This window comes from Canis aureus, chromosome 3 (genome assembly GCF_053574225.1).
Source record: "Canis aureus isolate CA01 chromosome 3, VMU_Caureus_v.1.0, whole genome shotgun sequence".
NCBI lineage: Eukaryota > Metazoa > Chordata > Mammalia > Carnivora > Canidae > Canis > Canis aureus.
In genome coordinates this window covers 35,996,545-36,022,556 of record NC_135613.1, presented here as the reverse complement: position 1 = coordinate 36,022,556, position 26,012 = coordinate 35,996,545, and the positions used below count along the sequence as shown (strand labels likewise).

The 26,012-nt window shown below is 44.6% G+C and overlaps 1 protein-coding gene across 2 annotated transcripts in view; it reads left to right on the top strand.

The window, feature by feature from the left end:
- Positions 1-7,410, top strand: part of PLPP3 (phospholipid phosphatase 3) — an 81,911-nt gene extending 74,501 nt beyond the window's left edge. For both annotated transcript variants that reach the window (XM_077891915.1, XM_077891914.1), the window contains one exon: positions 5,480-7,410. In XM_077891915.1, coding sequence (XP_077748041.1) covers positions 5,480-5,605 — 126 coding nt within the window. In that variant the 3' untranslated portion in view covers positions 5,606-7,410. The remainder of the gene's footprint in view (positions 1-5,479) is intronic.
- Positions 7,411-26,012: the final 18,602 nt, after the last annotated feature.

The following is a 26,012-nucleotide window of genomic DNA, read 5'->3' as shown; positions in this document are numbered from 1 at the left end:
TACCAGAGTAGACACCTTGCCATTTTCTTCTTCTTGTAAGATTCCAGCTTTCTTTTCCTTTTATATTTATCCGCCTCTGTGCTGTCATCTAAGCTCGTGGCGGGAGGGGTAGGGGGGATTATAAAAATCTCAATGTATGAGGATGTGATTCCTCTTTTCAAGGAGTTAACTTACACATTCTCAGAAGTTGACACACTCAAGGACTCCAGAAACATTTAGAGAACAGTTTTGTCGTCATGTTATACCCTTCACAAAATGACCCTCAGGATTTGCTGACTTGGCCATTCACAGCAATGGGAGTGGAAACCTGGCTAGACTATAGACCAGACTTCTCGTTTCTGGCTGGTGTGGTTCTCAGGGATCCCCAGCCAGGCAGCACCCAGCAGTGCTGGACTGTCTGCACTCCAGGGGCCTGGCATCTCTAGAGCGGGTGAGTGCCTCCAACAAGACATCAGAGGCATCTTCCTGTTTGATTGTGTTGACTCATCCCCCAAAATAGCCTCACAAATTATAGGACTTGGAGATCAGATTGTATCTGTCCTGCAGAAAACTCCCACCTGCATATGGTCTTCCTGTCCGGCTTGACGTTTACCTCTGGGCTTATATTCTGAATCATTCTTCTTTGCCCCTCCTTTCTCCTTCTCATTTTTTCTAGTTCGTTCTCTTGTTTCTTGCTTTCCTCCACAAGGGACAGGGGAGGAGATGTGACTTTGTATAGGTAGGCACTGAAGCCATGAGCCATTGATGGTGGCTCCCATTTATTAACCTCTTAAAGGACACCAGGTGCATTGTCACCCTTGTGCCTTTTGTTACGTCACATCCTTAGAGTTACCCTCAGACGTGGGTACCGTGTCCCTCGTTTAGATATCTTACTGAAAATGGCAAAGCCTGGATTTGAAGACAAGTCTGTCTTGCTTTAATGGGCAAAGCTGGTTGCCGGTGCTGCTTGTTGCCAGATGCAGCGGTCCAGTAAAGATAGTCAGTGTTTGCAAGGAGACTCCCCGTATGCTTCTTACCTCCTCCTAACCGTGAATGGGTTCCTCATCCTGGAATTGCCTTGTTTGTATGTAGTGTTGCTCTCAGAGGACTCCACTGTCCTGAAGTCATCTTGCACCTTCAGGTCACAGAATAGCCTGCCATTCTGACTCAGAAGGTCAGAACCACTTCCCCAGGATACTACCCAAGGGACGCCAAATATTAGAAGGCAGAGGAAAGCAGAGCTGGAATTTTTTTTCCTCTGGTGTGGTTACGCAAAGCTGAAGCGTTTCGGTGGGAACAAGTGCAGAGATTTCTAGAGCTGACTGCAGAACCAGAGAGGAAAGCTCTGCCTCCCCTGCACACATGCACACCACCTCTATCAACTGCAGTCTGTTCGGAGAGTTTCACAAATCCATGTCTTTGCCTAGGCTCCTGCCATGACTCATCCTCCCCTAGATTCTGCAGGTCCTGCCTGGTGCCCTTGCTGTCAGGTTCCCTGCTCCCTTTTCGACTCCTGCCTCTCAGATATAGCCTTCTCAGCATGCTGCTTCCCTGCTACGGCCTTGACAGTGGCTCCTGAGGCCCAAGAGGACAAGATCTGAACTCCTTGCCATGTCCTAGGAGGCTTCTCGAGATCTGGCTCTCCCGTCTCCAGCCTTACTGACTGCTTGGCCATCGCCGCTCTGAGCTTCCTTCCCACAGCTCCTAAATGTGCTGTCCTGTCCTGCTCCTGTGTCTTCCTACTCCCTGCCCCTCTGCCTAGAACCACATTCCTGGCATTCACCACCCGGCTAACTCCTACCTATGCTCACTGAGCCAAGCTCAGATATACCTCCTTTGCTGAAAGCCTTCTAAGGTGCCCTCGCTCCCCTTCAGTGTGGGTTAGAGGCCGTGTTCTCTGTGCGCCTTCAACACCCTGGCTTCCCACTCTCGTGATCTTTAAGACACTGTTAATGTGGTCGTCTGTTTACCTGGATCTCTCCCTCATTGAGCTTTGGGAGGGCAAAGCACTCTCATATGTCCTTATCTTTGTAATCTGAGGGCTTGGCACAGAGCAGATGTTCAATGTAAAAAAAAGCTATTTATAAAATGCAAAGAATCAGGGAAATGGAATTGAAAACAAATGCTTCAGGCAGTGTAAACAAGAACTTTCCTTGCTGCTGAGGGTATAGATTTCTGGCTTGCTGACACCGTTGTTGATTCTCTACTATGCTCTTTCAGACGCGAAGATCCGTGGAAGTGGGGCTGCGGGCTGGGAGCGTTTCCCTGGACATCAGATAGCTACCTAATTTGTATAGACCCTTCCCTGCCTGGGCCTCTGGGTTTTCTTTTTGGGTGGAGATCACCTTCTGCAGGAAATGGAACTGCTCCGAGCGAAATGTTCACTTTGGCTGGTCCTTTTTGTGTTCTGCTGTTCAAGCGTTAGAAAGACTGAGCCCTGTTTGAGTCTTGACAGCATCAAGTTTCATGATTGCACCCCCCCCCAAAAAAAAAGTGTGTGTGTAAGCTCAAGCCACGCTGAAAGTGAAACGCAGTGTAAAGGGGGATGCTGCTGGACCTGACTCAACTTCTCGTCCTGCCGCCTGGCCACGTATGTGCAGCGTATGAGCGTGTGGTTCCCCTGAAGTCCAGGGGATTTGCCTGTGCCGATAAGGTCAAAGGCCAGAGTGCTCGCTTCCAGTAGAGAGGAGTTTAGAAATTCAACAACAAACATGTACTGAGCCCCTCAGGTGGGCAAGACAAAACCCTAAGTGTTTCAAGTGATGTAGGATCAGCAGGGCCCAGATTCCACCTCCAAGAGGCCTCCCACCTAGGAAGAAAGGCTGACAAGGTTTGGGACATATGAGAGGCACGGCTTACTCTAGGCTTCGTAGGTCATTACTTTGGGGTCCAGAGCATTACAGAAAGGAATGTTTTTTTTTTTTTTTTTTTTTTTTTTTTATCTAGGTGTGTTCCAGACACAGGTTTAGGTCTCCTCAGTACATTATTGCTTTGAAGCTCCACATTATCCCTATCTTGCAGCTGGGAAATGGAAACCCTAATTATGAGCTCAGAAAAGTAAACTGGGAAATAAGCCAGTAGATTAAGGTGGTGTCAGAAACTTGAAGGGATGATGTTTACTGGGGCTTGGGGGACTGTCTTCGGCAGGTGGGATGAAGCTAGGAGAAAGATTTCCAAGAAACGAGAGCAGTAAAAATCCTTATTGGGTGTAGCCAGCTGCTGGGCAGGAGTAAGTACAGTTGAGAGCCAGCCACTGAAGAGTTGTTCAAAGGCTTCCTCAGAGGCAAAGTAACAGAGGAAGGGGTAGATAGTTTCCAGGGTAGAGATGGGGACAATGGCTCTGCACCTGTCAGAGAAGAGTTGAAAAGTTCAATTATCTCCACATTTAACTTTAATCAAGTTCATTTAATATTTCCTTATACCAGGAGCCCTTGAAAGCCCCTTCAATGACGGCGTGTATAAAGGATTCCTGGCTAGGGGGCCTAGAACCTCCCAGCAGGGTTGGGTACAAATCTTTTCTTGACTTGGTTCTCAAGTCTCTCACCATTTATACCTCCTTGGAAAAGAAAGGGACAGAAGGCTTAAATTTTTTCCTTTGCAAAATAGCATATTCAGTAGCCCTTGGGTTGCAAACATTAAAATGTTACCTTTCTTGAAATATTTGACTTTATTATGGTAGCATAGAAATATCCCAGCCATCTTTTCTTATTACTTTTTTACAAAAAGATAATAATTAAATGTTTGGGGGATACCCTGGTGGCTCAGTGGTTTAGCACCTCCCTTCGGCCCGGGGCGTGATCCGGGAATCACCGGATCGAGTCCTGCATCAGGCTCCCGGCGTGGAGCCTGCTTCTCCCTCTGCCTGTGTCTCTGCCCCCTTCTCTCTGTGTGTGTCTCTCATGAATAAATAAATAAAATCTTAAAAAAAAATTTTAAATGTTTGAGTAGGTGATCTATGGAATGGGCACAAAATTCAGAAGGTGTCAGTGTTTTGTAATAGTTGGTTAAGTCTGTTTCCCGTTTGTCTTCTAGTCACTTGATCTCCTGACTAACCAGCATCACCAGTTCTTTTTTTTTTTTAAGATTTTATTTATTTATTTATTCATGAGACACACACACACACACACACACACACAGAGGCAGAGACACAGGCAGAGGGAGAAGCAGGCTCCATGCAGAGAGCCCGATGTGGGACTCGATCCTGGGTCTCCGGAATCACGGCAGCGCTAAACCGCTGAGCCACCTGTGCTGCCTGCATCACCAGTTTCTTGCTGTGATTTTTGTTGCACGTTTGTTGACTGCTGTCTTACTACAGAAAGGACATTTTGGAAATTGGTTCAACAGGTGATCCAAGTCCCTATGATGGCCAGGCCTTGGCTGCATGAGCCTTGGTGTTGCTGAAGTCTTATTAAATTAAGAACTTCACTTGCTAGCCTGTACTGTGTCCAGAATGAAATCATAGTACCATCCTTGTTAGTGAGCACATGACCCACTGCAGGCCAAGGACTTTTCAATCCAGAAAGCTGCTAAACATAAGGAAATTTGAAAGCGTGTTCTAGTCTCCATTCTGAAACCCAGCCATGTGTTTCCTATTACGTGGCATGCCTGATAGCTGCCTCTTAGGGTTTACTCAATACAGACTCCTATTGCTGAGTGGCTCAAATGGATGTCTGTATGTTTATTTTGCCAACTGATACAAAGCACAAAGTTTTCTTGCTCCGCTAACTCATCAAGTTCTTGAATCTGTCATCGTAAGCTAATGGAGACAGGAACTACACTGGAGCCATCCCCGTAGCCTTGCAAGTTGGGTGTTCAGTAAGTGTTCCTCGGTGACTCTAAGACTGGGTGAGGTCTCGTGCTCAATAGGAGGAAGGGTTTTGGGAAGGAGCGATAGGAGTTTTCATTGACCTCTCCTCCGGGTCAGTTGCTGACTCCCTCAGCAATAAAATCCCCCGGCTTCTTCACCCCCATCAAATTGTTGAGATCACCGGGCTTTTAGGAAAACGTGGCCACAACTGCTTCCTTCTCCAATCCCGCTGATAGGAATTCATGTTGGCTGATCTCTTGTGGTCACACCCTTGATTTCTTTCTGAGGAAAGGGAAAGTGTCGTGGATTAATGAGTGTGACATAATTATGACTTGCTTCCTTGTTTAGGAACTTGTTTTTCATCGCTACACATTTGCCTTGAAAAATCAGGAAGTAGGCTTTGGGATAGGGAACACTGGGCTGAGAGTCCAGAGAACTGAGTTCTACTCCTGCCATGGCTGTGCAACCCTGGCGCATGTCACTGTCCCTCTCTGGGCTTCAGTTTCCCTATCTGTATAACACAAGTTGGAATATATATATATATATATGATCTTTATATGATCCTTCCCCATTCAAAGATCTATAGTTTGGGGTCCCCTTTCCCCAGTCTATGCTCCTCTAATCTTCCTTTTGCCTATTCCCCAGACCCCGGATGTCAGTTATTGATTTGGATGTCTGATTTTGTGCTTCTAGGTTTTCTTTGTGTCCGACCTCTTCAAGACCAAGACGACACTCTCCCTGCCTCCCCCTGCTATCCGGAAGGAAATCCTTTCACCTGTGGACATTATTGACAGGAACAATCACCACAACATGGTGTAGGTGCCGCCCAGCTCCTGAGCTGTTTTATGGAAATGACTGCTGACAGCAAGTTCTTGCTGGTCTTCAATCTCATCAGACAGTAGAATGTAGGGAAAAACTTTTTGCCCAACTGATTTTAAAAAGGAAAAAAAAAAACAAAACAAGTCTTACTTTGTGGCCTTCCAAAATAGGTAGTGTTCACCTATGTGGAAACAACAGCAAACTAACACCAAGTGCCGAAATCCTGGATGTGCAATTGGTTTAAGTGTTCATGTTCTAGTGAACACGGGCTTGTTCTGGAACAAACACGAAAATGATTTGCATAGAGCCTGCCAGTCACCCTTGTGACCCGAGGAACCCCAGGCCTGTGAGAAAAGCTCAAATTCCCATTGTAGCACATGATGCCAGAAATAGCACTGAATCAAGAAAATAGCCATCGCGGGGCGCCTCTCTTGTGTCTCTCTGTCCACACCACTCTACTCCATACTGTGACTTTGGTTCAGGAAGTTCAACATAAGGAAGAAAGAGCAAGTTTTCTAAGCCAGGTGATTAGATCCTGAGTCCAAGTTCCAGTCCTAAGGCCTTCCGTAGCCCTCCCTCCCCGCGGCCCGCAGGCCAGCAACCACAGCCCCTCAACTTTAGTGATTAGGAGACTCTTTGTGGATGAGGGAATTTCACAAATAGCACAATTTCGGAGGAGATGAGGGTGCCGGCCCTCATGTGTCTTCTTCTGCCGCATCATGCCATGGTGTGGGAACGTCAGCTGCAGGAGGCCGCCGCTGTGGTCTCCAGCCCCCGGCACCTGCATGTTCTCGGCAACGATAGCTTCGCTCACTGCTCCTCCCCCGAAGCCCTTGCTGTGCGCCCACCAGGGTTTCCCGGGAGGCTCCCCAATGGGAGCAAAGGCGTGCTCTGCCGCCAGCTGATGGAAAGCAGCCTTACGCACAAGAGACGTGGGAGCAAAGGGGCAAGAGTGAAAAACTCCCCAAGCTTTTGGCTACTCGAAGTCAGGATGAGCCAGAGTAGGGGACGGTCTCCTGCCTGAGAGGCTGCCCCTCCAGTTCACGGAGCTCACTGGGGTCTCTGTGGGGGCTGCTCTTGCTCAACTGTGTAAAACACTATTGTCTTGGGGTTGATCTCTAGGGCAGTTCTTGGTAGGTTCTGCTGGGCAGAACACGGGGGCGAAATCTCCGTAGAGTTTTTCTCATCCTCTATCTGTAAGTGTCCTTCCAAGCCAGGCCCCACTCTAGGCAGTAGACAGGGATCCTTTCTACTGAACCTTTGAGGAAAGGAGGAAGGAAGAAAGGCTTTCCGATCGCGGATGCAGACCTTTCAAAGGGCTAAATGTAACCACAAGGATCAACCACATGCACATCCTTACCACAGAAGCCGTCCTTTCATTTCAACTCCTAGCAAGCTATGATTTTTTATATATAAATATTATATAAATAATGTATAAAACATTAAAAGTTAACTATGTAAGATATTATTTCTGAAACAATTTTAGCTATATCCACTATGATTATAAACTGTGTCTCGACCTGTGTTATTTACATTAGCTGCTTAAAAAAGCATTGAGTTAATTTTTTTTTAATATCAACTAAAATATCGTAGTTCTGTGGTAGACATTGTTTTACAATGAGAGAAATAACTACAACTAGAGAAGACTGTATAAAAACATTAAATTGTCAGTATTTTTGTAAGGTTCCATTTTGTAAAGAGAATAATATTCAAAGACTTTTGTAGAATACAAAGTGAAAACTTGTATCTGCGAAACTATACTTGTATTAAATGTGCTTTTTAAATAAAAGCTCATAACACAACTATTTAAAGGAGTCCGAATCCTGGAATGTTCGAGGGATGTGCCGTCTTGGATGTGTGGTAGGAGGAAGTGGGATCACGGGTGATCTGAGTTCTTTGGATGGGCCAGCCTCACCTCAGGGCACCCTTCCCGATACTTCCAGCTATCCTTCCAGCGGGAAATATGGTGGCCATTGGATAGCCAAAGCTGTCTGAGCTTCTCTTTCATCTATGAAAGCCTGTTTGCCCAGAGAGGCTCTGGCTCTGCTCTGTCTCAGGCCTTTCTAAAGAGCTTTTGTATTCTAAAGGGGTTTTGTCAATGAGGGAGGAGCTGTGGGTCCCCCAAAGGCAGATAAGGAGCACTGCTCCAGATAAGGTGTGCTTGGGGACCTCCCAAGGGAACCCTTTAGACATCAAAAGAAGGAGGGTGGAGGGCGCTCCTGGGGAAGGCCAGTTGGCCCTTGCTTTCTCTCCCGGTGTCTGCCCAGCCTGGGGGAAGAGGGGAAGCTGGAAGTGTCAAATTCATCATGCACCTGTGTGCCAGGCCCTTTTCTGCCTGTCACTTTCGATCCTGATGGCAGTTCTTATTTTGAGAAATGAGGAAGACGAAAGAATGCAAAGATGAAACGACCTAAGATCCTAGAGGAGTAAATTGCTGGCTGGGACTTGTATTCATTTCCCATTGCTGCTGTAGCAAGTTACCACAAATGTAGTGGCTTAAAACAGCACAGATTTATATTATCTGACAGTTTTGGAGGCTCTATGGGCCGAAGCTGTTTCCTGTTTTTTTCCAGCCTCGAGAGGTCATCTGCCTCCCTTGGTTTGTGGCCTTCTTTCTCCATCTTCAAAGCCAGCAGTGTTGGGCCAGGTCCTTCTCACTCCACTGTCTCTGGTCCTCTGCTTCTGCCACTGCTTCCTCATTTAGGGCCCTGGTGATTATGTTTGGCCCACCTGGATAATCGGGGCTTCTCTCTACCTGTGTTAAGTTCAGCTGGTTAGCAACCTTCATTCCATCTGCTCCTTAATTCCCCCTTGGCAAGTCGTGTAACAGATGCACAGGCCCCATGGATTAGATCACGGACTTCTTGGCGGGTGGGGATCATGCTGCCTACCACAGCTCCCCCTCCAGGCTCCAAAGATTCACATCCAGCACACACACAAAATACATTCACCGGATCCCAACATCCCACAACGTTTCAACACAGTACAGCATCAACTCCAACCCCAAATCTTATCTAAATTCTAATTTCAGAGACTCCAATCTCATCATCTAAACTAAATCACCTAAGCCAGGTAAGAATGAGATTCTGGGTTTAATCCATCCTGAGGCATAATTGCTCTCCATCCGTAAGCCTGTGAAACAAGTCAGCTGCTCCCAAAATTCAGTGTGGGACAGGCATAGAATAACACAGACATTCTTGTTCGAAAGAGAAAATGAAAGGACAAAAGGAGCCATGGATAACACACGATTTCAAAGTCCAACTAGGCAAACTTCATTTGGTTTCAGGGCCTGGGAATAAGCTGGTGTGCGTCATAGCTCCTGCCACCCAGACCCCGGTCAGTCTGCTCTTCACTTTTAGGCAAGCCCACTCAGTACTTTGCCAGCATATTCCTGTAACCAGAAATGTGCCTTTGGGTCCCAGGATGCAGCAAGGGAGATCCTCGAGGTCAGAGTCCAGATTTTCCTTTCAAATCGAGGGGAACAGAGGTCCAGATGGACAAAATAACTTGCTGGGGGTGAAGGAGAACACATAGCAGGTTTAGGGGAGGGACCCAAGAACAAACCCCAAGTGTCCCCATACTGTTAATTCCTCAGTCTTCCCATCATGACTTTCCAGTAGCACTTGATAGACTCAACTGGTCTCAAGAAGAAATAACCCCATTTCCTAGAGACTTAAGGAAGTTGGAGCCAGGCCACAGTATGGGGCAACTCGGATTCAGATCCAAACCATTTCAATTCCTTTTTGACCAGAGTTGATTACCTTACTGAGCACAAGTAAACACATAAGGTAGGGTAGTGGACACAAGGAACAGGGTCTCAGTTTTAAGGGGCTTATAGGGTAGGGGAGAAAGTATAAAATCAAATAATCACACACATTTGTAATTAAAAACTAAGATAAGTGTTTCTGGTTTTGTTTTTTAGAGACAGTGGGGTGGGGAACAGAGAGAGGAGAAGAGAGAGACTCTTAGGCAGGCTCCACACCCAGCATGAAGCCTGACATGGGGCTCGCTCTCCCGCCCCTAAGGCCATGACCTGAGCTGAAATCAAGAGTTGGACGCTCAACTGACTAAGCCCCTATGCACCCCAAGATGAGTGTTATGAAGAAAGTTAGAGGAAGCTATGAGAGGCATCAGCAGGAGAACCTGTCCTATCAGAGAGTGGTCTCCCTAAGGAGCTACCTTGGGCCGAAGCCTATTTGCATCACTCCCCTACTCCAAAAAAATCAACGAAGAGCCCTGCCAAATGCAGGTCTAGAAGAAGAGACAAATGAGTGGCAAATAATGGTGGTGTGATGGGGGAGGAAGGACTTGTATAAAGTGTTCTGGGAACATGAATGAATCAGAAAGATTTTGAGGCCCTCCATATGTACCTTCTCCCCACCTCATATAAATATCCCTTCTAGAATATCCAGTCCTGAAAAAAAAATGCCAACTTCTGAGAATCTTTCCAGTGATGGTAATCATGCCTTTAACAGCACTTTGCAAGTGTTCAAAAGCACTTGAGTGCACACAATCACATTTGGATTCCCCACATCTTTCTAAATGAAGATGTGGAAGGAATAGCCCCAAAGATGACAGATGAATGTTAGTAACAGGGGGGCCTTGGTAGTTTTGACACCATTACGATTTGTAGATAATAATAAGAAAAAGAGGGGTGCCTGGGTGGTTCAGTCAGTTGGGTGCCTGATGCTTGGTTTCGGTTCAGATCATGATCTCAGGGTCCTGGGATCAAGCTCTCTGTCATGCTCCACGCTCAGTGAGGAGACTGCTTAAGATTCTCTCCCTCTCACTCTGTTCCTATCCCCCTTCCCTGTGCTTGCATTCATGCACATGTGTACAAAAGCATACACACTCTCTCTTTCAAAATAATTTTAAAAAAATGAATCTTTAAAAAGAGAAAAAGAAGGGTTACCTGGGTAGCTCAGTCAGTTAAGTGTCTGCCTTCAGCTCAGGTCATGATCCCAGAGTCCTGGGATAGAGCCCTGCACCAGGTTCCCTGCTCAGTGGGGAGCCTGCTTCTCCCTCTCCCTCTGCCTGCTGCTCCCTATCTCATTATTTCTCTCAAATAAATAAAATCCTTTTTTTTAATTAATAAAATCTTAAAAAAAAGGACAACATATTTTTTACAACTTCATAACAGAAGATATGCAAATGAGAGATAAACATAAAAGCATACTGAACTCCATTAGTCATGGGGAAATGCACATTAAAATCACAATTAGATATCACTACATACTTGTGACATCCTTTTTTAACTTATATTAAAAAAAAAAAGCAATCTAATAACCTAATAGTACAAAGTGGTGAAGACATGAGAAAACTGGAATTCTCACGCACAGCAAGTGGGGAGGTAAATTGGTACAACCATTTTGGAAAATGTTGGCAGCATCTATGAAAGCCAGTGATACACATATCCTGTCCCCCAGAAATTCCTCTCCTAAATATACACCCAGCAGAAGGATGTATGTAGGCTCACCAAAAGACATGTACAAGAATGCTCACAAATGCACTGTCTAGAACTGTAGACAACTCAAATTCTCTTCAACACTCGGGGATAATTAAATTATCACATGAGGAATCCTATTTAACAATGGAAACAAACCCCTATTATGCACAGCATTATGAGTAAATTTCACAGAAAGACTAAAGAGTCAATGAAACCAGGCCCAGCAGAAAACACGCTGTGAGTTCATTTTTACGAAGTTCAAAACAGCAAAAGAAATTATCAATAAAATGAAAAAGCAACCAATGGAATAGGAAAACATATTTACAAATCCTCTATTTGTTAAGGGATAAATATTCAAAATAGATAAAGAAGTCACACAACTCAATAGTAAAAAAACAAATAACCCAATTAAAAAATGGCCAAAGGACCTGACTGGACATTTACTCAAAGAAGATATATGAATGGCCAACAGGTCCATGAAAAGATGCTCAGCATCACTCATCATCAGGGAAATGCAAACAGTGGTATACTACCTCACACCTATTAGAATGGCTTCCAAAAAACAAGAGATAAGAAACACTTGTTTCTTATGTCGAGGATGTGGAGTAAAGGAACCCCTTTGCACTGTTGGTGGGAGTGCAACATAATGCAGCCACTGTGGAAGACAGCATGGAGGTTCTTCACAAAAATAAAAATAAATACCATATGATCCAGCAATTCTACTTCTGGGAAGATATCTGAAGGAAGCAAAAACACTATGTCAAGGAGATATCTGCACCCTCAGGTCACTGCAGCAATATTTACAATAACCAAGACATGGAAACAACCTAAGTGTCTGTCAGTGGATGAAGAAGTTGTGGAATATATATGGAATATTATATATATGGAATATATATATTATGGAATATTATCCAGCCATGGAAAAGGAGGAAATTCTGTTATTTGTAACAACGTGGATGTACCTTGAGGGCTTTAGGCTAGTGAAATATCATTGATTTGGCCTAGTTGGGAACCAAGGAAATTATTTGACTGTCATAGTGGCACCCAACCTAAGAAGGTTATTCTTAACCTATCTTCCATCATAGAGTCTAAAAAAGAGGGTCACTGGCTTTCCGAGCCAACTTGCAGCTGCTCATGTTCTACGTATTTGAGAAAACAGGAAGGCATTTAAGGAGACATTCATTAGCCTGGTTATTGCTGCTTCCTTCCAGCATTGTCTAGTGAGGGTACAATGGTTGGGGTTATGGCAGCCACTTTGCCAGCCCTAAGGAAAAAGCCAGAACCTTACAGAGCCATTGACCCAATGCCCTGGATGGATCAGTTCTGAAACCACCTGGATCTAGACTCTTATGATGTGTGGTAACTAAATGTCTCTGTTGTTTTAATAAATTTAACTCAGTGTTTAAAAAACAAAACAAACAAATGAAACTCATCTGATGACAGAAGTCAGATTTGTGATTACCTTTGCAAATACATTGCTTGGAAAGGACTTGACCTGGGTGGTGGTCACTTTGTGAAAATTTATTAAGCAGTATACTTATGATTTATGCATTTCTCTCTTTCTATGTCATACTTCTGAAAAGGGAAAAAGGAAAGTTTGTAAAAAAAAAAAAAAAAAAAAAAAAAAAAAAGACCAAAGGAAAAAGAGAAAGTCTGGCGGTATATTGGCAATTTTATTCCCTAAATAGCTTTCAAATTCATCCCTTCCTTTCACTCCCATGAACGTAGGCCGTAGGCCAGGCTTCATTAACTCTTTCTTTCTTTCTTTCTTTTTTTTATTATTGGAGTTCAATTTGCCAACGTATAGCATAACACCCAGTGCTCATCCCATCAAGTGCCCCCATTAACTCTTTCTTAGTCTCCTGCAATAGCCCTTCCTCCACCGACATTCTCATAAAAATTCCTCCGCACAGAGCCAGGGGGAGCTTCCCAAAGCACAAAATACAGAAATCATGGGCCTACTCCTCAGATATAACAAATTTGCATTTTTCCCTATTCCAGATTAAATACTATTATAATTTAAAAATAAAAAATTAAGATACAATTTAAGTTCAGTCTCTCTATTCCACAGTCTGTCCCAAAGGTTAACCTGAATGCTAGTCCTTTCAAGTCAGACCTTAGTTGGCCCATTATATGGATGCATTCCTGAGTAGTGTATAGAACTGTTTTATGAGTTTTAAATATGTATATATGTTAAAATTATCAAATAGTATGTATTTTTATAATCTCTAAATACTCAACATTGTGATTTTGCAGTATCTACGTGAAGGGACGTGTGTTGTTTATAATTTTTTATCCAGAGATTATCTATATAGCGGGGCTTATATTTTCTGTAGGAATCCCATGTGTCTTGGTCTTTTAAAAGTAGTTTTGTCGGGACGCCTGGGTGGCTTAGTGGTTTGGAGCCCGCCTTCGGCCCAGGGCGGGATCCTGGAGACCCAGAATCGAGTCCCACGTCAGATTCCCTGCATGGAGCCTGCTTCTCTCTCTCTGCCTGTGTCTCTGCCTCTCTCTCTCTGTATCTCTCATGAACAAATAAATAAAATCTTTAAAAATAAAAGTAGTTTTGTCTTTGCTCCTGCCAGGAGGGAGTCCCAGGGATTTCATAGGCCTTGGGCTATGCAAATCTAATTATATTCTCTTTTCAAAATTTCTAAGGAAGGGTTTCAGGAAAGAGTTGAGACTTCTTAGATACACAAGACTGCATGATTTGAACTCTACCTACCTCTCCAACATCAACCTCAGCCTCAAGGTATTACCTTGGTTTTATAATTTTCTTTCATTTCAGATTTAGGAAATTTCTATTGATCTGGTCCATGGATTAATGGGGGCATGGAACTATTATACTTTATTCAATGGAGAAAGAGAATATTTTCAGAGTAGAAACTCCCTAAATATTTTTTTAATCCAATAGATGACTAGAGAGTCCCTCTTGCAGCTTATTTATAAGGAACTTGTGTGTGTGTGTGATTATATGTGCAAGTACTTATATGTATTTGCAAATGCATGATTGTGTTTCTCTGGATATGCATACAAGTATGTGTGAGCGCATCCAAATATACATACGTTCATGTTCACTCTGTTCCTGCTGAGTGGGAGATACAAACTGTTAGGTGGCGTTTGTGGAGATGCTGTGATGTTTGCGGTGACAGTGGAGAGGGGAAATAAAGGATAATTGCCACTCTGGTGACCAAACTGTGGAAAATGTGGTCCAAACAGCTCTCAGTCAGAAACTCTCCCTATGGAAGGTGCCTGTTTGGAGGCAGGGGGTGTTGTGGAATCCATTCTACCTAAGGAAACATTGTATTGCTTTTGCATCTAGGGTGTTGGGAGGAGGAGTGGAATGAATTTTGACATCAATGGGACAGCATCAATGGACAATGGTTGGTCCCTGTGGACTTGATCTCTTTCCTGCCAGTTGAAGCTGATGTGCCAAATTTTCACTTTTCATTTTCTTTGTAATCCTCTGAGGCCAGTTCCTGCCACATGCAGGGGCCCCTTTCCATCCCATTAAGCCTCTGCCTTCTATTTCAGTGCTTCTTTTCCTCTCATTACTCTGGCATGTGTGGGCAAACAGTAACTTTCTACCAGTGCTGCCACTCGACATCTTTCTCCTTTCGCTTGATTCATGGGACGCTGTCTGGGGGTCCACCGTTATTGGCACAGGAGTTCCATGACCATGATGTCACCTCTGCTCGGTTGGGGGACCCCAGCATGAATCAAGACATCAGAGGAAATGAGTGGTGATCCCCCAAGGAGACAAGCTCATAAAGTCATCATCAGTGACAGCAAAGGAAATTAAGGAAAACCAAGGTCAGAGTTATAAGAGTACAACCAGTGTTTGTTGATTCATTCCTCATTCATTCAAGGACTATTCATTGAGCTCCTACCCTGTGACTTAGACATAGTTCCTGCCCTCAAGGAATTCACAGTCTAGTGAGAGAGAGAGATATATGGACAAACAGAAAGAGACATAAGCCCAGGATACTATGGAAACCCAGAGGAGAGGAATCTAAAAGGCAAAAAGTTCAGAGAGGAAGCAAATCACACACAGTGATAAAGAACATAGACTTAGAAGCAGGGAGACTTGGGATTGAGTCTCCATTCTTCCACTCAACAGTAGAAGCCACCCACTAATGGACCCTCCATTTCTTCAGTTGGATGCTGCTGACAATATAGCTATGTGGAATGGGCTGATTAAATGACATGAGTTTTTAGCATAAGGTCTGATTTGGTGCAAGCATTTAAGTGAAGATTCTATTTTATTTTTTTTAGCAATCTCTACACCCAATGTGGGGCTGGAACTCATGACCCTGAGATCGGGAGCCACACACTCTTCCAGTAGAGCCCCAAGTGGCACCCCAAGTGGAAGATATTTTGTTATATCTTATAGAGGTGGTGCTTAATGCTAATATTTGAAACAACATGTAGGAGGTAGCTAGAAGAAAAGCGTTTTAGTGGTGTTCTAGGCAGAGAACACAGACAACCTTGTCCAGAGGTCTGACACATGTAATGAGCTGTTACACCATTTGATATGGTTGAAATGAAGGATTCATTCATGAAAGTAGTGGAAGCTGAAGTAAGAGAGGTAAGTAGAGGCCTAATCATGCAGTACTGTATACCTACCTAAGAAGTCTGAACCATTTTTTGAACTCCATCTTTAGAGATTTAAGAAAAAGAGTAACATGGGGCACCTGGCTGGTTCAGTTGATAAAGCATACAAATCTTGATCTCAGGGTTGTAGGTTGGAGCCCCACATTGGGTATAGAGATTACTTAAAAATAAAATCTTAAGGGGCACCTGAGTAGCTCAGTTGGTTAAGCGTCAGACTCTTGGTCTTGGCTCAAGTCATGATCCTAAGGTTGTGAGATCAAGCCCTGCGTCAGGCTCTACACTCAGCAGGGAATCTGCTGGAGATTCTCTCTCCCTCTCCCCTTGCCCCTCTCCCCTTGCCCCAAATAAATAAATCGTTTTTTAAAACCTTAAGAAATGGGGGATCCCTGGGTGGCTCAGCGGTTTAGAGCCTGCCTTCGGCCCAGGGTGTGATCCTGGAGACCCGGGATCGAGTCCCGTGTCGGGCTTCCTGCATGGCGCCTGCTTCTCCCTCTGCCTGTGTCTCTGCCTCTCTCAAATAAATAAAATCTTTTAAAAAAATAAAATAAAACCTTAAGAAATAAAGAGAATAATATGATTAGATTTGTATTTTTTTTAAAGTTACTCTGAGGCAACTTGATAAAAGTGTCAAGAACCTTAAGTACATTCATATAATTTGATCGAATTATTTTACTTCTAGGAATTTATCATTAAGGAAGTAATCTGAGATAAAGGCAAAAATTTATATGTGAGATGCATATTGAAGACTGTTTATAATAACAAAATTAGAAACAACCTAAATGTTAAATAATTGAAAAATGATTAAATACATTATGATAGGGCACCTGGGTGGCTCAGAGGTTGAATATCTGCCTTTGGCTCAGGTCATGATTTTGGGGTCCTGGGATTGAGTTCTACATCAGGGTCCCTGCAGGGAGTCTGCTTCTATCTCTGCCTATGTCTCTGCCTTTCTCTGTGTCTCTCATGAATAAATAAATAAAATCTTTAAAAAATACAACATGATACATCCAACTGATATAATATTTTAAAGCATTCAAATGTATTTGACAACAGTGAAAGGTATAGGAAACGTTCATAATAAAATGGCAACACAAAAAGAATTCAGAGCTTAAATTCAATGGTTCTGGTTTTGGTTTAAAAGAAAGAGAGAGGAAAAGAAAGAAAGAAAGGAGGAAGGAAGAAACTATACCTAAATAAATAAATAAATAAATAATAGATTTATCTCTGTGTAGTGGAGTTAATGGTAATTTCCGTTCTGTTTTTTGTTTTTCCATACCTTCCATATCTTTAGAGTGACTATGTAGCTTTTACATTTTAAAAATATTTTTTTATATTTAAAAATATTTTTTATAATTTAAAAATATTTTTAAAATTATCACTTTTATAGACATTGTACAGAATAGAGATTTATGTAGGAGAGAAAGAAAAAAAATGAGACAATTGGTTGGTTCTTATATTAATCCAAGAGAGAAGGATAAGATTTTGTTTGCCAAGACATACCCGGAAGGGATATATACAAGCAGGGAAAGATTCTAGAAATATCAAGAGCTAGAACTGAGAGGATCTCACTGCCTATTAGATATGGGTGAAATCACAGAGAAGAAATCAGGTTTCTGACTTGGGCAATCAGGTGGAATGTGTACTGATCTCCAAGAGAGACAAGACAGGGAGAGGGCAGTTTGGAGGACAGAGTAGCAGAGATCAGAATGTCTGCTTTGGATATGTTGAACTTCAGGTGTTTATGGGAGGGTGAGTGATCACATGCAATGAATAACAGAAAAATAGGTTCTGCAGTGTGGCTGTTCATTCATTCATTCCTTCAACAAACATTCAGTGAGTATCTACAATAGTGCCAGACAATGTTTTGGTTTTTGGCATGTAGCAATGTACAAAACAAAATAGAGCTTGCATTCCTGTTGGGGGCTAGAATCTCTATCTCAGAGCAGACATCTGGGCTGGATATAGACTTTTTGAAGTCAACAACTGGTGCAGATGATGGACAACCATCTGGGCATAGTGGAGGTGGAGAAAGCCACAAGCAGTGAATGGGATACATGGCCCCGTGGGGGAGTGTGGAATGAGAAGTAGGCTTATGGGGGATCAAGGTCAGTCAGGCTACTTCTTTTTCATAGTTTAGGGATTGAACTGCTTTGACAAATGTCTGCAAACCCCTTAAATATGATTTTTCTGTCTGTACTCAACTTCCAACCTAGCCGCCACTTCTGTGAGAGGGGGACAAATTACTGTCTCTCTCATAGATTTGGTTGTCTTGTCTCTAAAATAGTAGTGATATGACTTTAACCTGCATCAATATAACTTGCCTGCTTCAGGACCTCTGCACTCTCTGTTCCTTCTGCCGGAATGGCCTTCCTTATGTTCTTCCCCTGCTTGGCTCTTTCTTGTCATTCAGGTCTCTGCCTAACTAACATTTCTGCAGAGACAACTTTCCTGACCCCCACAGTATAGGTCAGTATAAAGCCAGGCCATTGCTATTCTAGCACTCTTTTCTAATCAGGGCCTGGTATTGTACTGATTGTTGGTTCTCCCACACCCCAACAGAATGTGCCATGAAAGTACGGATCGAGGGGCACCTGGGTGGCTCAGTGGTTGAGCGTCTGCCTTTGGCTCAGGTCATGGTCCTGGGATTGAGTCCTGCATCAGGCTCCCTGTGTAGAGCCTGCTTCTCTCTCTGCCTATGTCTCTGCCTCTCTCTGTGTCTCTCATGAAAAAATAAATAAAACATTAAAAAAAAAAAGTGTGGATCAAGATTGTCTTGTTCTTGATGACAGTCCATCTAGAACAGAGCCTGGCTCAAAAAGGCAAGCAGTAGTTTTTGAATTATCTTGAATTAGTTGAATAATTTAGAACAAATAAGTAAGGGATTTTCCAATTATGGGAGTAAACAAAAAACAATTATTAAATATTTCTATGTGCCACGTACCTTGTTAAAGTGCCGGAGATGCAAACTAAAATCGTATTTACTTCTTCTTCTTCTTTTTTTTTCTTTTAAAGATTTTATTTATTTATTCATGAGAGACACAGAGAGAGAGAGGCAGAGTCACAGGCAGAAGGAGAAGCAGGCTCCATGCAGGGAGCCTGATGTGGGACCCGATCCCGGGACTCCAGGCAAACCCTGGGCCGAAGGCTGCGCTAAACCGCTGAGCCACCCAGGGATCCCCTCTTATTTACTCCTTATTTGCAAACATGTTTACAATCTCATGGGAGATACAGACACTTATGCAGCTAATATAAGATAGTGAATAAAGGTTGGCAGAGGTTTGAGTTAATGTGAGGAAGAATCTGGAGATGTATCGTATGCTGAGGATGGAACTAGGTAGTCTCAGGGCCCCAAATTAGAATACTAAGATTGTGGTATCAACTTGATATTCTGGCTCATAGGCTTCACTGATGGAAGATAAGATAGGAGAATAGGTCAACTTTCAAGTCTATAGTAGACTGTGAACTTTATGTCTGTCTAGTATATCATATACAGATGTGTATACAGAAACGTAGTAGGTGATCAGTAAGTATTCTTTGAATTGAAAAAATCCTATCTCTGGGGCGCCTGGGTGGCTCAGGGTCATGAGATTGAGCCCTGTGTGGGCTCCGTGCTCATTGGAGAGTCTGCTGGACATTTTCTCTCTCTCTCCCTCTGCCCCTCCTCCTGCTCTCTCTCTCTCTCTCAAATAAATTAATAAATCTTTAAAAAAATGAAAAGAAAAAAATCCTATCTCAGTCAGAGTTGGAGAGTTGGTCAGAGTTGGTACATACCTATTATTCAGCCTTAACAAGGAAGTAAATTCTGACACATGCTACAAATGAATGGACCTTGAGGACATCATGCTACATGAAATAAAACAATCAGAAAAGGACAAATAAAGTATGATTTCACTTATATAAGTTATATAAAATAGTCAAAGTAAAAGAAAGAAGTAGAATGGTGGTTGTCAGGGTCTGAGAGAGGAAAGAATGGAAAATTGTTTAATGGGTATAGAATTTCAGTTTTGCAAGATGAAAAAGTTCAGGCAACTGGTTGTAGAGTACTGTGAATATACTCAAAACTACTGAATTGTACACTTAAAAACGGTTAAGATGAGGGGCATCAGGGTGGCTCAGTTGGTTAAGCATCTACCTTTGGCTCAGGTCATGATCCCAGGGTCCTGGGATTGGATCCCTCATGGGGCTCCCAGCTCAGAGGGGAGCCTGCTCCTCCTGCATATGCTCTCTCTCTCAAATAAATAGATAAAATCTTAAAAAAATTTTTTTAATGGTTAAGATGATATACTTTATATTATGTATATCTTACTACATTTAAAAGTTAAAAAAATATTAATAATAAAATTCAGAGTGTGTGGCTGGTGATTCAGCCGTACCTGGATCTGTGTTATTTTGTTCTCCCGAGAAGTTAAAGATCTCAGAAAAGTCTATTCCCAGTGAGAGTTCTGCCTGCTTCCAGATTTTGTGGACTCCCACGAAGGGAAAAGGGAAGCTGAGGCTCAGCGAGGTTGTATAACTTGTGCAAGCTCACACTGCCTGCAGAGATAAGGTTCTGTGACTAGAATCCAAGTCTTTTAACTCCAGTTCAGTGCTCTTCCCATTCCACTGGCAGTCAAGATCAGGGCCAGGGTCAGGGTCAGGGTCAGGGTCAGAGTCAGGGTGAGCCTCTGCAGCCACCTCTCACATCCTGAGGCTGCCGAGAGTTCCCCTGTTTTCACCACAGCAGACAGAAAGTGCATTCCCTTGACATCTCTGGCTAAGTGTCTAATAGGAGCCTCACATTGCCCTAAACTGAGCCTGTGATTTGTTATCCAATGATATACTTTTGAAAATAATTTTTGATGATAGTTCACTATGTGGTTTTTGGAATATGCCTTAGAAGGAATTCAAAGAATTGAGTCACATTCCTATAACAAACTCTTTCCCCACGTACTTATTTTTGAGAGTAAGCTTTCCCAGTGCTAACATCTGCAAACATGAAAAATAGGGACAGAATTGATGCTTAGCCTTGTTCCATTCTAGCAATAAATATACGTCAATGGGTACATGAACTGAGTAAAGAAAATCCTCATATATCTCATTTTGAGATTCATTTCCAATAAAATTTTACTTTATACATTTAAGATTTTTAAAAATCCATTATGTATTTGTTGTCTGGTCAATTGTGCACTATTCATAATTATTATAATTCAGATGAAATTTTTAAATATTTAGAATTACATGGATACAGGAAAAAGAACATTTTACATTTCTATTAATATCCACATTTTTGTTAGATACATGGTATAGTGATAAATAAAAGACTTTCAATCAAATAATCTGCACTAGGCTAAGATTCTGGAGTGGAGGTAAATGGAATAAAAATGTGAGTTCAAGGAATGAAAGGAAGTATATAAAATTTCTGATTCTTCTGCTCTTTCATCTATTTTTCAAATAAATGTAGCATCAGAATGCCATATTTAAATTCAGCTGGATACACCTAAAAAATACTTTTATAATTTCAATATTTACAAATCGCCATTAATTACCATGTCTGCAACTATTTAAACTTAAAATGAATATTTTCTCCAGATTTGTGAATTTATTTATGAGAAAGTTCATATGACTGCAAAAACATCAGATTCTATCATGCATTTACAGAATTCTCTTAATTAAAATAATTAAAAGCGAATGACATTGAGAGAGTGTTGGGAAATTCCTGGTGGTCATTCATGTAAACTAAACGCTATGCATGGCATATATATATATATATACCTGCATACATCTACCTGATTGGGATTCAGGGGTGGATGAGATCATAAACATACAATGAACAATTTTTTTTAAAGATTTTATTTATTCATGAGACACACACACACACACACACACAAGCAGAGATAGAAGCAGGCTCCATGCAGGGAGCCCGACATGGGACTCATCCCAGGTCTCCAGGATCCTGCCCTGGGCTGAAGGCGGGGCTAAACCGCTGAGCCACCCGGGCTGTCCTACAATGAACAATTTTAGATTCTAACTTAAAAATGTGCTTTAGGGATCCCTGGGTGGCGCAGCGGTTTAGCGCCTGCCTTTGGCCCAGGGCGCGATCCTGGAGACCCGGGATCGATCCCACGTTGGGCTCCCAGTGCATGGAGCCTGCTTCTGCCTATGTGTCTGCCTCTCTCTCTCTCTCTGTGTGACTATCATAAATTAAAAAAAAAATTTAAAATGTGCTTTAGATTCCATAATTTTTTTCATATTCTTTCGGGGGTAGGTGAAGCAAACAAACTTGAATACTACTGGCAGAGACTGTGCTTGATGAGTTACTCTGTAAAGGGTGCAGATGGAGCACCTGGGGGGCTCAGATGGTTAAGCACCTGCCTTGGGCTGGGGTCATTTTCTCTAGTTTCTTGGATTAAGCTCCCAGCTCAGCAAGGATTCTGCTTCTACCTCACTCTGTCTCTCTCTCTCAAATGAATAAATAAAATCTTTTTTAAATAAAGGGGAAGGGTGTGGAGAAATGGGTAGGAAGCTGGAAGAAGATAGGGAACCAGAAAAGCTTTTGATTTCTGGTTTGGCTTTAGTTTGCTTTTGTTTCTAAAGACGAGAAAACGTGTGTGCCCACGGGAAGGATTCGGACAGTGAGGGCCAGCTGCGGGTGCGGGTGACAGTACCAGAGGCCAGGGAGCCCCAGAGCAGGCGAGGCCTAGGAAAGGGCCAGGCCCCTGCAGCCCCCCGGCACCGCCTGCGTCTACCTCCGCGGTCAAGCCCGGGCTGGAAGAGCCGCTGTGAGCGTGCGGGAGGCCGTGCGGGGCTGGTGAGAGGGAGAGGGAAGCAGCCACTCGGGAGAGGTGGTAGGACCTGGCGGCTCGGACAGGAACTTAGGGGTCAGCAAGGCGGCGTGCTCCGAGCCGGCGCGGGTCAGGGCGGGAGGGAGGTGGGCTTTAACCAGCCTGGGGGGTGGCAGTGGCCGTGGGCTTGGGGCGGGCGGGGACGGGGCCCGGGGGCGGGGGGGGGCGGCCCCTGAAGGTGATGGAGCCTGGCCTCGGAGCTGCGGAAGGAGCCAAGGCGGCTCACGGCTGAGCGAGGACCGCGGCGCACCACTGGATCTCAGGGTGGAGTACGGGGTTTTATATAATATACATATAAATACATTTTTTTCCCTCCCAAGAGCACTTTGTGATGATCCAATTCTCCTTTTCCTTTGTGTAATAGGCCCTGCCGTCGTTTTCCCGTGTGAAGGATCTCTGACTTCGGGGGGACGTGAGTGGCACTATAGGTTATATAGTATATATAGATTATATAATCTATATATTATCTCTATATATTATCTCTCTCTCTATATATATATATATAATAGTGGCACTATAGGGGCGACCTCCTCTGCCCCTCTTTCCCGGGCGCCCCCGGGGACCGTGCGCTCAGCGGGTGGGAGGTCGAAGGAGGCGGTGACTGGGAGCCCGGGGTGGGGGCGGGGACCCGCGGGCAGCTCCTAGCGCGCCCCCTCCCGGGCTCCGGGAGGTTCCTGGGCTCCGGAGCGCTCCCTGCCGCTCCTGGGGTCCGGACCCGGCCGGGGCCTGCTGGGTCCCAATTCCCCTTTTTATCCCCCGCACACGGTTTAGACCCGAGTGCGGAGCGCCGCGTGCGGGTTCGGGGACCCGAGTGCGGGACGCTGTTTGCGGATTCGGATTCGGGGACCCGAGTGCGGAGCGCCGCCTGCGGATTCGGGGACCCGAGTGCGGGACGCTGTTTGCGGATTCGGATTCGGGGACCCAAGCGCGGGACGCCGCCTGCGGATTCGGGGACCCGAGTGCGGGACGCCGCGTGCGGATTCGGGGACCCGAGTGCGGGACGCCGCGTGCGGATTCGGATTCGGGGACCCGAGCGCGGGACGCCGCGTGCGGATTCCTGGACCCCAGTGCGGACCGCTGCGTGCAGCCGCGGGGACCCGGTCTCCGCAGAACCTGCAGGGGGCAGAGGAGGGCGGGGCAGGCACGGGCCCCACGGGAGCAGCCCGGGGCTTCCAGCCAGGCCTCGGTTTTGAGAGCAACGGGCTCGGGAGGGCGGTTGAACATGAAGTCTTTGCGGCGGTGGATTATCCGTGGGGGAGGCTGGCGGCGGGAGGCTTTGGATTTCCAGGCTGCACCCGGGGCACTTTTCTGGAGGGAAAGGCAACTTTCCAGCCCTCTGAAGTGACTCTGTGGTGCCCCGGCTCGTAGCAGTTCCTGCAGGGAATCCTCACAACCCTATGATTAGATATTAGTCTGCTTTTTCTAAGATAAGGGTTGAAGTGATGCACCATCATCTAGGTGGTAGGGACAGATTTCGGGTTGATGCAGGTCTGCCGTCATGGCCTGGGCACCTGCGCTGTGCCCTCCAGGGGGTACCAACTCTACTGGGTGGGGAGGGAAGAGAAACTGATGATTAGCAAAGTAGTAAGTACCCTATCTGGTGCATGCTAAAGGAGAGGGAAGATGCCAGTGGTCATTTTTGTGTACTTGATTGTTTCTTCCTGACTCAGCGAAGTATCCTCAGACAGAGTGAAGTGGAACCTGGTCATTGAGGATGAGTAGAGAATTACACAGCAGAGAGGATGCTTCATGCCCAGGGAGTAGCAGGTTCCAAGGGCCCGATATCGGGCCCCACAGAATGGAATGACTAGAAGGTCCTTAGGGAGCCTCCACCCTTTCATTTCACTGAGGAAATACATGGAGGCCCAGAGAGGGTAAGGAATTATTTAAGTTCACAGAACAAAAGCGACAAAAGGAGGCCTAGAATGCAGGTTCTCTGCCCTTTACACTGTGCTCAGGTTTCTTAATAACTTAATGGTCAGACTTACCCTATAAAAGTAGCTCACACACTAGATAAGTACTTTATATATCTGAGTTTCTTTTATTTCTGGGAACAACTCCACGAGGTATTTGGGCAAAATGCAATATTTTTACAACTGCTTTGCAATGGAGAAAATTGAGACAGAAGTGACTTACCCAAAATCACTGCAAATCTCAGCCCAGAGCCCAGGTTCTTTACTACTCTTGTCTGTAGAGATAAGTGAAGTAGATAAGGAAAGACGGGCATGACAAAACAAGCAAAAACCTTTCAAGGTAGAAATATGTATCACCCCCTTATTCAGAGGAGGGCCTGAGGCTCAGAGATGTTCGGTGACTTGCCCAAGGTCAGAGTGAGAAGGTCATGGAGCCTGCACAGGAGACCAGGCCTGAGGTCTCTCTGCTCCAACTAGTACAGCCCCACCTGAGCTAGAGAGGCAATCACAGTCCTCTTTCCCTTGACTCACATCTTTCTGACTCTCTGCCTTGGGGATATGGGCCTCTGGAGACAAAATAGCTCTATTCCTGGCCCAGTTATGTGGTCAAATATCGCTTTTCCCATGAGGAATTTCCTGCCCAAACAGGACAGGGACCTGGGTGTCCTGGCTGCCAATGTGGTAATTTTCTGCATTCCTCCTTACTTTCTCCTTGCTGCAAGTGCTCAGGGGATCTGGATCACATTATCCCCAAAAACCTAAGTGTGAGATGCTTTTAGCTCTGGGGCCCTTTAGAGAAGCAAGTTGGTAAAGCAACTTCGGTTTAGGTTTACAGGTTAAGAATCAAAGGGGCAAAGCCCGGTCAGGACAGTCTGCACTGGAGGCATGGGGCCTGCTGGAACTCAGTTAGCACCTCTTAAATCTGGGTGAAGAGTGACGAATAGAGTTATGAATTGGGGGTGGAAAAATGAGCCCCCCTCCCCCGCCAAGTATTTCTCTTCACGAGTAACCCTCACTGACCTAGTGAATAAGATGCATGAGACCTTTCAAAATTAATTTAGCTCCTCTGGCTTGTCTTCACTGCTAACTAAGGTGTCTCTGAAGGCTTGGCTTCTAGAAGGGATATTTAGAAGGAGGGCTTCTACCGTGGAAGGCAGCTCTCGACTAGATTCCAGGAGGTCTGGGGGCCTTGAGCCAGCTCTGCCAATTCCTGGCTGTGTGACCTTGCAAAAGGCTTCCTTCTCTAGAGCTCAGTCATTATTCATTCAGTCATTCAATAAACATTTCTTGAACCCCGATGGTGGGCCTGGCACGGTCCTAATGGATGAGACAACTAACAAGACAGCCCTACAGTGGAAGAACTCACAGCCTCAAGGGGAAAACAGACAAGACCAGACGTTGTGAGTGGGCCCTAAACTACTCTGGGGTATGGGCAAAGACCCCCTGGAGGAACTCGTGTCAACAGGGCCACGACAACCTTTATGGAACCTTCCTGAACATTTGAAAAAAGGTGCCTCTCACTTTTTTTTTTTCTGGGCAAATGGCAGCCCCATGCCAGAGTGCACAGCCTGGTAAACAGCCCAAACAGATATTTGTGCTTCTAGCCGCCCCCT